Source organism: Gambusia affinis, linkage group LG06 (assembly GCF_019740435.1).
Source record: "Gambusia affinis linkage group LG06, SWU_Gaff_1.0, whole genome shotgun sequence".
In the NCBI taxonomy this organism is placed as follows: domain Eukaryota; kingdom Metazoa; phylum Chordata; class Actinopteri; order Cyprinodontiformes; family Poeciliidae; genus Gambusia; species Gambusia affinis.
This window is the reverse complement of record NC_057873.1, coordinates 23,736,252-23,749,687: the sequence shown is the minus strand read 5'-3', so window position 1 is coordinate 23,749,687 and position 13,436 is coordinate 23,736,252. Positions and strand designations below refer to the sequence as shown.

At 40.1% G+C, this 13,436-nt stretch overlaps 1 protein-coding gene across 1 annotated transcript in view; it reads left to right on the top strand.

Annotated features, from left to right (window-relative positions):
* Window positions 1–524: 524 nt before the first annotated feature.
* schip1 (schwannomin interacting protein 1) overlaps window positions 525–13,436 on the top strand; it is a 269,390-nt gene continuing 256,478 nt past the window's right edge. Inside the window, exons 1-5 of the mRNA XM_044119238.1 lie at window positions 525–860; window positions 1,103–1,190; window positions 9,882–9,949; window positions 10,224–10,292; window positions 12,524–12,665. Of these exons, the coding sequence (XP_043975173.1) occupies window positions 691–860; window positions 1,103–1,190; window positions 9,882–9,949; window positions 10,224–10,292; window positions 12,524–12,665 (537 nt within the window). The 5' untranslated portion in view covers window positions 525–690. The remainder of the gene's footprint in view (window positions 861–1,102; window positions 1,191–9,881; window positions 9,950–10,223; window positions 10,293–12,523; window positions 12,666–13,436) is intronic.

Here is a 13,436-nt window from a genome sequence, read left to right as displayed (position 1 = left end):
TGTGACTTTCCTTAGTATTGACTATAGAGGCCGCCTACCTGCTATGCTTGACGTATTTCTATTTGTAAAACTATGTCGAAAAGCAGGTATCATTTTATCTTTGTCGAAATACCAATTATAAAATGTGCTAAAATATATACATATAAGTTTATATGCATTTTCAATGAAATAATTTCCACAGTAGGAAATGTTTCAAGGGGATTTTATCTTTAGGGTAATTTACAATATTTTAATATTGAAATGTGAAAGAAAGTTATTTTCAATCTACTTGGGAATTATTAACGTTTATGTTGTTTTATCATATAAATTCAGATTAATTAAATGCGTTGACGTTTGTTGTAACCTGACAAAATATGGGAAGTTTCATATGAATACTTTTACAAGTCGCAGTTCTGCTTAAACCTTTGTGTAATTATTGTCTTTGTGTGTGTGTGTGTGTGTGTGTGTGTGTGTGTGTGTGTGAAAAAAAGAGAGAGAGAGAGAGGTTTAATTGCAGGTGTTGGACTCTTCCTCACATCGTTATGTGCAACGTAAATAACGCCGTTTTCGTGCAAGAAACTTGGATTTAAAGTACTTTTCTTAGATTAGAATATAACGTAGTGGCCACTTATTTTCCCCAAGAGACAGCATGCAGAATAACTAAGGCTGCGTTTAAAAAAAAAAAAAAAAAAAAAATTGCAAAGTTAAGAGATGTCGTCAACACACGCGCTGACAGCCCTGCGCACACGCTCAGCATCCGATTGGCTGCGAGAATCTTCCAAGTCTGGTCTCTCACCGGCTGCTCCCGACCCAAAGTGCTCACTTCATCTCTGTCTGACTGCGAGGGAACAGGTCGTCATGCTGAGGAGCGGCGCGAACAGGTCGGTGTCACGTCCAGCGTCTCCTCTGTAGTTACTCATCTGCTTTTAGGGCTACAGTTTTCCCACGTATGACGAGCTCCGTGCACAGGCTGCCTCGGTATGCGCCGACAGAGAGAAAGAACCCCGTGTAACGTTAGGTACAGCTGGACACGGAGCACGCGCTGCTCGTGTACTGAGAGCTCCGAGCCGGACGTGTTGATTGGAGAGTTTTTAGTCTTTTAACTTGACTGATGTCCTTCCAGAAACATGCATCAAGGGGAGGAGGTGAGGCTGCGCAGCGGGAGTCTGGCTCGCGAGAGGAAGCACCTTGCCTTGTGCATCAATAACAAGGTAAGAGGGTCAACGGCTTTAATTGTGTGTCAGTGCCGGATGGTTTGTTTTCCTTTACTTTTGGGTGAATGCTCTAAGTGGATGATGGCTAAATGATTTGTTTCCCTTTTTTTTCTCTCTTTTTTTTTGGTGAGAGAACATTGCAGGGATGATGTAATTTATTCAGTAAGTTCATTCTAGCGCTGATCAGCAGCAGACAGTTGGAAGGTAAGACAGAGCTGTAATGAATAACACATGGAGATTTTATACATTGAATCTGTTGGAATACATAGACATGTTAAAACTATATACATTATACATTACATACATACATTATATATACCGGTACATATATACATTTTTATCTTGCTTGTCAAATTCCATCTCAATCCCCCTTTTTTTATTATTACTGGACTGCACCGTGTTTAGTTGTAACTATCTTCTCATCAACTCTTGCCAGCTCTCTCCCATCCCCTAACCCTGATAAAGTAAAGGATCACCAAGGCATGACACTAACACTGCCATGTCTTGTTTAAATTAACATGCAACTCAACATAGAAAACGTTTTACCATTTTGAATGAAAACCGATCTAGACTACATGGTCTAGTACAGTGGTTCCCAATTCCAGTCCTCGGGGCCCCCCTGACTGCATGTTTTAGGTGTTTCCCTTCTGCCACACACCTGGATTGAATCTTTGGGTGATTAACAGGCTCCTGCAGTACTTGGTGGCTGCAGAAGATGTCATGCTATCATTTGAATCAGCTGTTCTGGTATAGAGGCACATCTAAAACATGCAGACAGGGGGGCCCTGAGGACCGGAATTGGGAACCACTGGTCTAGTTCAATAACTTGGATCAAATCATAAATTGATCTTGAATCTGTCTGTATGATCAAATTGAGCTGACATCAATTTTTGTATATAGATAGAGTATATTTTTGTAAAATACCTTGAGATGCCAGTTGTAATTTAGAGGTTTACAACTAAACTGAATTAAATTGAACTGAATGGACTTCTCAATACTTTTGACATTGGGAAGATGTACTTAGTGTGAATTTTAGTGTCAACTCTTTTATATCGATAGTTACCAGTTTGTTTGGAGCAAACACATTTGAAACCTAAACTGCAATTTAAAATTGTAGGGAATAACACTTCTGAAAATAAAAGGCTTGCTTCCGGCTTTCCAAATGACGTAGTTTTCTAATTCCTCTTTTCCTCGTCAGGTTAGTGCATGTAAAGACGCTGTTTTTGCAGTGTTCAGAAGAGCATTTCCACCACCAGCTGGACTCTCTTTGGACTTTAAAGTTAAACCCAAATGCTCAATGTGGCGTCCATCGTAGTATGTCTCATTCTTGTCGCAACTTTTGACATTTTTCTGTCCCCCAATTGTGTGGCCCCCATGTAGCTCTTCCCTAACCATACTATGCCATTGTCATATGGACCTACAACTGAACGGGGCCGAGGAATGGGCTGCTTTTACGACAAAACCGGACGAAAGTAGTGTACAGAACCGCACCGACCCATGTCGTACCGCTCAATGGAAAACGAGGGATGGAACGCTGGTCTCCTAACTTCTTCAGTAAAGTGTGATCTTTTTGTAAAACCAATTCCCATTTTGAGTAGGAATGAGTGTTTTTGCCACATTACGACTTTCAAGTTTGGAATAGGATAATTCCTTATTCCTTTTCATAAATATACTATGTAACAGTAGGCTACTGTGCTTTAGCATTAATCTGTTTGAATTGGGATACATATAATTTTATTATACCTCAAGTTCAACTTAAGGGTTTCTATCATGAGAATAGCTGAAAAAGTACTAATTCTTTAACTTTTACCATACTTTGTACCCTCATCTTTAGCAGAAACAGCTGAACTGCTCAGCTGGAATGAATGCTCCCCATCTCATTAAGGAGTTCAAAGAGTTCAGAAACTCAGACAGCTGTTAGTTAAAGAGAGAACTCGCATGAATCATCTTTAGCAGACGTATCCGATATTTATTTTTATTTTTTTTGTCTCTCTTCCCTAAGTGTAGGTGTGGGACTTCACCTGGCTTGCATTGAGTTTCTTAGTATTTAATGCCAGTGATGTAGCGCTGCGCATTATCGGTTGGCCGTGGATATTGAGCCTGTGAGGTCTGAAAGCTCTGCTCCATCAAAGCTTCCGACTTACTCTGCGATATTTTGCGACGGCGGGACACTCCATTGCACACGCTAAACACAAAAGGCTCTCATTTTCTTCCACTGCTCCTCTAAACTTTAGGATATTTAAATCCAGATCTGATTAGATCCGTCCAAGTTATGGCAACCGATGTAGCCTCATCAGATCCACGTCAACCAGCAGGGAGAGAGAAAGCAACCAAAAACACAAGAACGGTCTCGCTGAAACACTAATCAGTAATCGGCAGGAGAAAATGTGAATAAGAATACAAATGTGGGTTGTTGGTTAGGGAGGCAGCTCCGCTGACTGTGTTTGCATGAGTGATTCAGATTCACTGGCGAGGCGGGAACCCCCCTGAGAAACACATTAATCTATCCAGCTATTACCCCGTAATCAATGGGACAGCTGAATTTTACAGCCGTGCCGTGTTGTTAACCATTTTACCAAGAGCTTATTTAAACAGCTTGCCAATTCGGTCACATTTAATGGAGTTCCGCATGAAATGTATACTTTAGCGCGCGCACGGTTCTTGTTTTAAAATAATTTAGGAACACAATTCTAATTTTCTGCAGAAGCCGTTTCTTGTTAAATAAACTGCCTCTGCCAGCACAGGAGCAGGGATCCACCGTCAATGGGTGTCACTCAGACGCAGTGTTGTGTATCATATAGGGGGGTTGTACACAGTGAGCGTGTGGTGCCAGGGATGGGTGTCATATTTCAGAAGTGCATCATTGTGTCTCCCCCAGCGGGACGCTGCAGTGCTGAGTGCCGTTTGCGCCGGCTCACTCAAATGCTATGCGACTGAATTGTAATAACCTGTGCAGGAACACGATGAACCTGCACAGTGACTGATACATGTCATTTTGGTACAGCATGAACTACAGAGGGAGACTTACAGATATTATCTGTGTGTGTGTGTGTGGTGAATGTGCAGATTCCTTCTGTGGTTCAATACCATAAAAAAGTGTAGTTAAATTGCTCTATAAATCCACCAACTCGTATGCAAAAACAAAGCTTGAATGCTCACACCTACATTCGCCAGGTCTATAGTGATTTCCATCTGCTCTATTTACGACTACAGCTGGAATGGTTTCAGTGTGTAAGCTTAGCCTTTGATCAGCTAAAGAAGATCTCTCACAATAATGGATGTTACGCACCTTTCTCTCAATATGTTAAGGAAATAGCTTTGATACCTTTTTTTTTTAAAGCGAGGTCCTTTGAAGCTGCTCTCAGTTATAGTTTTCTTACCTTTTACACAGGGTTCCTATGGAGAAAAATATATGAAACTATATGAAACTTGATTTCTATGTTTTCTAGGTCTGTAAAAAATACAATTAGATCAAGAAGAAATGCTTTTTTCTCCGTTGGAAACATATTTCCAGACTTTATCCACTGTTTATTAGGTAAAATGTGTCTTTATTGTTTTTCTTGTGCTGTCCCTTTTCTGTTTATCCTCTTGCCTTCTGCTCATCCTTCCTTCCTCCTTCACCTTTTTATTTCTTTGTTCAGTTATTCTTTCAATGTGTCCTTCCTGTCTTCCTCTACTTTTCTTCCTTTTTTCCAGCTTCTATCTTTTCTTCCTTCCTCAGTCTTTTGTCCCCTGCCTGTTTTCCTCCCGATATTCTTTCTGTCTTTACATCATTTCCTTTCTACTTTTTGATTTCTTTTGTCCTTTTATCTGTCCTTCTTTCCATGTCTGCGTTGCCATTCTTGCTTTTGTTCATCTTTCTCTTCCCTTCTTATGGCCTTCTTGTGTGTCTCTTTCCATCTCAAAAATCCCTTTTTTGTTGGCTTTGTGTATGTAACATTCAAATTACTGCAATAACTTTAGTGTATTAGACAACATCCCTCTAAAAGAAAAACAAATGTTTTTCACATGTAGGTACAGATACTTTAATATAAAAGACAGAATTACATCTGCATACATTTAGAAGTAAAATCCAAAAGTTCAAAGAATCAGATTCAGCATGACATCCTTTATAAGGACTGAGAAACACAGAAATGATGTTGCTGCAGTCTTTGTTGTCTTTTGTGTGTGTGTGTTGGATCAATCTTTTCACCCTCTGCCTTTTCAGCCTGTCAAAAATCCACACACCTTCACATCTACCCAGAAATGTTCTCCTCCTAATCTTTTCCACGATGCCTTTTCCTTAATGATATGCTCTCCCGCTCCTCTCAGAACAGCTCAGATTCTGTTTGTGATAAGCCTGAGGAAATTCGTCCCTTCTTTTTCAAGCCATTAGCTAAACACAAAATTAATTGGCAATAAGTTTTGATAATAGATCAAGCCTCATGCTCATTACCAGGAGGAATTATAAATCATTAGTGGTTCTCTGATTATTAAATGTGGAGATTAGTGAAGTGAAATCAGGAGGAGAATTTTAAAAATATGTCTTTAAGCTGTGCTCCTTAACAATATGTGAGTCTTAAAGGTGCAGTACCTTGTGTTGCTATATGTAGCCTTTGGGCTGTTTCTTACATTAGAACTACCAACTTAAATATATTTTTGAGAATTTTAATGTGATTGGACAAAATAGCATGATTGTGAGGTGGAAGAAAAATTATAGTTTTCCAAAATTTTACAAATAAAATTCTGAAAAGTCCAACTGGCGTTCAACCCTCTTTACTGCTACATCCCTAAATAAAATTCATTGCAACCGATTTCTTTGAGAACTAATATTGAAAAGCGTGTATCATTTTCCTTCCACTTCGCAATTATTCACACTATCGCATATACTTGTATTATTTGTAAGGTTACAAAATCTGACAAACCAAAAGGGTATGATTGTTTTTGACAGACAAAATTAACAATTTTTTATATTTCTGTACAGATGTCCCCTTTTGATTTTACTTATTTGTTGCTCCATTGTGCCTGACTTTAAACCCATTTGCAAGTGCAGCAACATGAGTTTCATTTTATCATCTATCAATAACAAATCGATCATTGATACACTCTGTAGATTTGTGCCACTGAACCAGAATGTCCTTCTCCTTCTCCTCAGCCAAAAGGTTTATTAAAAAAGAAATGCGTGAACATATCAGTGTTTACTATATTGCCCTATAGCTATACACAGCAAGGGAAAACGGCACTTATGTAGTCACATGAATGCATGAGTGAGACCTGCGTCCCTCAGCAGGTCCTTCTTGAGCTTAGGGACTTGAGGCAAAAGAGTAAATGTTGTCTCCGTATTACTCCTTGCACACGATCCGCATGTAAATTGATTTCCGATGCGGTGAATAATGAGCATCTTCGCCAGAAGAGCCTTTCCGATTGGGTATTTCCTCAGGCCGATGGGCAAGTCAAGTTACAGCCGCTTGTCCGTTGCATGCTGCAATCAGATCCACCGAGGTCACTTGGAGACGTCTGTGTGCTCACATATTGATGTGTGACTTTACTCTTTTTTTTTTTTTTGCACTAACATTTGCACGTCTTTTTGAATTAAACATTCAGATGTATGTGTAAGTCAGCTTTACCACTGGCGGAGGATGAAATGGATATTGAGGATCTCCAACACAGTCAGAGGAATGTGTGTGTGTGTGTGTGTCTCTTCAGCTAAGTTTGCCATCGATCTCTGCGAGACATCTAGGACTGAGAAATTATTATTTTAATAACTCATCAATTAAACGGAAGCAAGCTTTCTTCTGGCTGTTTGCAGTTTTCCTTCCCTTCCTTCCTCTTTTCCTTCTGTCGTCCATTTTTCAGCAGCTTAATGCTAATTAATGTCTCCCTTCACCTCATCTTGCTGTGCCATCTCCTGACTGCCCTTATTATGGTTCCTAGCACACGGAAGCGAGAGAACGGGCCATGCAAAGCATGGCCATTCGTCTGATCCCAGTGGAGAAGGGAATCCTATTGTAATTGTACAGATTTTTCCACAATTTGTTGTTACTCTTCTTCGCCGCTAAAATGCAATAAAGTTAAATGCCTTGGATCCTTGTGGGTCTCTTCTCAATGTAATGTGCCCAGCAAAATCTCCAAAGAGAGTTGCCGAATAGACCTCATGATTAGATGCCTGAACCACCTCAGCCGATCCCTTCTGATGCAGAGGAGCAGCTGCTGAACTCAGAACTGACTCGGCGTGATGGATCTGCTCATCTTATTTCAAACTTTGAGCCCAATCCTTCCACAGAGGTAGCTCACCTAAGCCGCTTGTGTCCTGGAATCGCATTCCTTTATTCATGTTTATCTCATGGCCATACGTGAGAGGCAGAACATAGATAGAATGGTAAATCAAGAGCTTTGCTGTTTGGGTGGAATCTTTCCTTCCCATGTCAGAGCTGAGCAGCACCCATTTTCCTTTAGAGGAGTCAATGTGAAGACCCTGCAGAGAGAATTAGAAGATATAAAGCTTAATTGAGAATTTACCTTATTCAAACTCTAATTTTGTATGGATTATGCCTTTCAATTGGCTGAGAGAGCATGTACAACAAAGGCCTTAAACATGAAGATAAGCATATGAAGGTACAGGAAAGACTGACATTGTCATACCAGCAGACTGCAATCCGTCTATCCATTTGTTGCTCCGTCATGCATCACTTGTAAAGACACTTGAACAACTCTGCAGGCAGAGACGGCTCCTCAACCCAGAGAAAGAAATCCAGCTTTTTCCGGCTGAGAACCACAGCATCAGACAGGAGGAAGCTGAGTCTTCACTCAATTACCTTCTCAAGAACATGCCAAATGTGTTGGCTTGACCCCAACAGATGCACATTACCAGCAATAAACAAGTATGATACCCTGAGGTTCCCAAACCAGACACCCTTCTCTCAACTGCAGCATCATGAACCCTTGCTCATGATGTCAGCCTGGCTGACTTAAACCAGCAGGAGTAACACACTTGACTTTATGCTGAAAATTTGGATGGTGCACTTGCTTAGAGTATACAAGAATTGTATACCCCATACTTCCACAGCATTCCTCATTAAATGCCTCAGGGAACATTGTTGTAGCCCTTCTCCAGATCCATAAAATATGTGTGCAGAGGACAATGAAACTCCTCTGATCCCCTTGACAGGTTGCCAATGTTAAAGTCCGATGCCCCAAAACTATATCATATCTAATCCAGAAATACACTAAAAGGGAGTTTTATGGAAATAAAAGCACCAGATGTATTTAATCATCACATTTGTCTGTTTTATAACAAAGATAGTTCTTTGCGGTTTTTGTTACTGATCCTTTTTGTTGTCATTTGACTCATTACTCAACTTCCCACGCCATCTGGATGCAGCCTTCAGTCGATGCATCTTTACAATAGTTGATTCATCTAAACTCTTCAAAGAAACCTTTATTGGCTTTCTGCCCATTTATATCAATAGAGAACCTCTACTTGCTTTAGCAAGTGGAAAAGTAACGGAACAGAAAAACGAACATGTTAGAGGCCTGGTGTTTGGACAGAAGGCATCACTACACAAAGGGGGAAAAAAGTTTGAATGTATTTCACCCCAGTGTTATGTACCAATGTTAAGTACCTAAAAAGCATATTTTATCTAGTCTGAGTTTTACCAAGGCAAATGGTCAACTAGGGCCATGAAATATTGATAAGACTGTAAAAGTATATTTGTACTTCCTGTAGAAACTTGTATGTAATCTTATGTGATAATGTCTCCACCTGGGTCTGTTGCCTAATTACATTCTTGGATTTTAATATTTAATCGAGGTATTCTAATGCAAATGTTGTGATTATGTCATTATGGGCTTGATGAAGAATTACTGTATCTTTACAAATATTCTTGCTCTACTATTCCCTTCTGCAGCTAATAGCCCTGCATTTGTTTATGTAGACATACAGCAGTATATCTAGATGAATGCAAATGATGCATTCATTGCTTGTTTATACACCTGATAATAGCAAGTATGCTCATTCACCTTTAGTAGTATATCTGGTTTCATCAATTCCTTCAGCTTATTAGCAGCAAACTGCTGCTAAATGTTCTTCAACGATCTGTAACTTTATGCTTTTGTGACACTTAATGCAAGGGTAATAAGTAAAACTGTTTACTGCACAGTGAGCTCATCTTTGGAAATAGCAGCTTACTGCTGCAGTAAGTGGGACTTATTCTGCTCTACCAAAGATCTGTGGCTTGAACAACAGATTGAGTTCCATGACATCAGCTGTTTTAAAGTAACTTGAACATTTTATCATGGGAAACTGTGAACTAAATATATTCTCCTAACCTTGCGTATGGTCTTGGAAAAATGTTAGCACCCCTTAAACTTTTTACACATGTAGTCCCGCTACGATGACAAACTTTAAATCATCAAACTCTGTCTGAAAGAGTCCAAAGAAGGAATAGCCCACATAGCTCCAGAGATATGTTTTGCCTAATCAGGGTAACGTCCTGATGAACACAAGTGTTTCTATTCTTTTCAAATAGTAATCAGATTAAAACTTAAAAAAAAAGGTCATTTCTAACAGTTCTGGTAAAGCTATGCCACACAGGAGCAGGTATACATACGTGAGCAACTTTGCATTCATGATGACCACATGTGAAATTACATGTCCATGCTTTGCTGCATCATTGGTGTATTTTGTATTTCTGTATTTTTACCACACAGGAAGAAGTGAAGAGCTATCATCGCTGCTGCAGCCACAGCGGAGGGCCAGCACTTCAGAAGATTGAGAGGTAAGAGATTGAAGTGCCTCAATTTTTACCTCGGTTTTATGGAAACATTTAGTACATGGAAACAGGATGTTGGACTATTGAGCGAGCTCAGTTTTTACCAAACATCGCTTATATTTTGGCTCAACAGAATCGTTTTTCACACTAAGGAGCAAAAAACCTCCACCAATTGAAGAAATAGTTTTAAAACCCATGAGTTTGCCTCAGATAGAGGAGTTTTAAACACTGCATCTGCTGCGTTGATGGATTTGCCTTTGTGTCAATTTGAAACATGCAGAAGTGAGGAGGACAACAAAAGCTTGTCTCACCGAGAGCAGCGACAGCACTTGGAGATAAAGGCCACTATGTGAGTATGACCTGCGACCTAAAATCAAAATTTCACACTCCCATCTCACAGCCACAGTACCTTTGGTCCCTGAAAGCACTATGTGTGGTTTTGCACCAGAGATATTGCAAAACCACACGTAGTGCTGGTCTATGTGTGGCTTTAATGCAATTTTTGCAGTGATTAGATGTTGGATTCTGGGTTCAGAGTGCAATATTGAGCATATGAACTTTTGTAGACTCCAATCTAATGTGATTGTACCTAAACATGTGCAAACAGCTTAATACACAGTGCACACTCCCCTCGGGCTTTCACTTCCTTGAAAGTTTGAGTATGGAGAAGAAAAACCTTTCTCTGTGTAGAGGTACAAGAAAAGGGTATAGAAAGGTGAAACAAACTGAGGAAAAGATAAGTTTGGAGAAACTCAGAAAAAAAAAAGTCTGAAGAGTGGGAGAACGGAGGCAAAGAAAGGGCAAGAAGGGAGCAACAGTGTAGAAAATGGGGCTGGACGAAGACAGCTGGAGAGGTATTGGTTTTGGAGCGAAGAGTTATGGCTTTATTCAGTTTGTTCTATTCGGTTCACCTGTCTCTCTGCTCCACTGGAGGTGAAGGTGTTTCTCCATCAAGTAATTGATCCTGCGCTCCATCATGAACCTCAGCGTTGGGGTGTAGGGGGGCGTTGCATGGATGAAAGAGACTCGAAAGTGATAGATGGAGCAAGAACTGTTTGTAAAGGTTGCGAACTGAGGCTTGACAGAAGTCAAGGAGAGAGGTCAAGGACGTGTGTGAACCAGTGTCAACAAAACCTGAAATTGCAAAAATATAAAGAAAGAAAATAAAAACTGATGGGATGAGTTGGAAGGAAGATTTACAGTAGTCATTTTCCATTTGAGAATGAATTAAAAAAATATAATTATTTACTTCAACATATGTCTGGTCTTGTTGTGTTTAATAATTATTTTGCTCTTCACTTTGTTCCCTTGTGTTTTTCTCCTATGTCTACTTGTAGTTTACGTGTTTCCTTTCACCCTGTTTATTTCTCCCCCACAGTTCCAGTTCATTCAGTCAATTTGACACACCCAGTAAATGCAATCTTGCTTTCATTCACTCATTGTTTAACTGTCCTGTTGCGCCCACTCATGATTCATTTTTAGGATGCATTTCCTGTTCTTTGCTCCTTGTATTTCTAAGTTTTGTACTCTGCGTTTTAATGAAATCTTCGCTCTCCTCAAGGTTTCACCTGCCTCCTGTCTGTGTTTGGGTTCACACTTAACCATATGCATTACAGAAGTTGCTGACTTTACACAAAATTATCAGACTCAATGGTGAACTCTTAACAGTCTTGTTTGTATTAACTATTTCTTAATTTGGATAGTATATTTTTCTGACTATATCACAAGACAGTTATTTTGTACCTTATTATGTTTACATTATGTTCTGTCGATTTATTTTTTATTTACCCTAAGATCATTCTGATGTATTTTCTCCTGATCAGTGTTGCACTTTTTAGACCTCATTTTGTGCTAAATTGTTAATTAGTTCTCTTATTTTTTTGTGTTCTTCTCCACTTTATCTCTGTTAGTGCTAATTTTATGTAAAATTCCAGTAAGATATTCTCGAATGGCAAATTTTGAGCCAAAACCAATGTCCTCTTTGGGTTTGTAGTCATATTTTCTCCACTCAGGTTTTTGTACAGGCTTGTATTAGCCTTCCCAGACGAGCTGATTGAGTGGCTGGTCATTTACTTTGATCATTTGATTGCCCACAGGGCCATCTTAAATTTTCAAAAGCTATGCAAGTGTAGGCGGAATAACAAAGTAGACATAAGAAAAAAAAAAAACATGAAATAGAGAAACTCCAGAGAATGTAAAAGCACAAGGGAAACACATGGAGGCAGTGTGATGGTTTTTGCTTAGCTTTTGGTAGCGCCAGAATCCCATATGTTTACTTATGTAACAGCATCCAAAAAATAGATTAAATCAATGTATTCTCTTCCTATCACTTCACAATAATCCATTTCTTTGTGCTGATCTATCTTATAAAATCTGTAATATACACTAGAATGGGAACGAAATTGTTTGGAAATGTGATTAAAAAGCAGAAAAGGCCAGAGGCAATGAAGATTTATGCAAAGCGCTGCATGCGTAGGCAGTGGTGTACCTAAAGAAAATGGTAAAACTGCAGTATAATTTTAGAATTCAGGTAACATTAATGGTTAAGGCAAAATTAAAACCTCAATTGTGTTCTTTTAGCATCCAGCGGGCCTGGCGAGCCAGTATGTCCCGTAAGCTGAGCACTGAGGTCCCAGACGAGAACCGCTCCAGACATGGATGGGAAGAGACCAGGACCTCAGAGAAACTCCTCAACCCCGTGGTGACTTCAGATATTTTCCCGGTAAGACTGCGGAAAAGCGAATCAAACGGTCCACCATATGGCGCGAGATGAAAGTCAGTCAGCAGTGATAGGCGCAGGCATCTTATCCGCTGCGCCGTTTGAATTATCAAGCTCTCATCTGTTGTTTTTGTGGAGCATGAAAAAAAAAAAACAACAAGAGGATGAGCATATGCATGAATAAAAAGACTAATAGGGAAGAGAGCAAACAGGAGGGAAGAGGGGAGGGGTGTTTTCCTCCACTGTCATTTGGTGGGGGGCCACAAGGGTCGCACTGGCTAAGGTGGATGGGAGGCCAGCTGGAACCGTGCCCGGATCCGTAATTAGCTGTTAATTAGGTGAATTTTCAAAGCTGGTTGATTGATTAATGAAGTGCCTCTGCCCTCTTTGTCCCCCGCCTCGCCCCTCCACCGGCACTTTGTAATCTTGAGGCAGTGTGTAGAATTAAAGAGTGCTCACAGGGCATGACAGCCAAACAAAAGCTAGAAAACAAAACAATGGGACAATCAGCAGATGGAGAGAGAGAGAGGTGGGAATGAGAAAATAACAAAGAAAGCTGAGCTGGAGAAGCACAGGCAGAGATAAGAGGATAGATATGGATATGTGAAAAAGATTCCTTTAGATCATTTCAAGTTCTAAGTGACAAACTCAGACACGCACGCACGCACACAGACATAATCTCTGCTGTGCTGCTCTCCCGATGTCTGTTGGCTCTCACAGTGCAGTAATCACACCGAGACGCAGGAGCTGCCTGTGCACACCTGCCCACGCTCT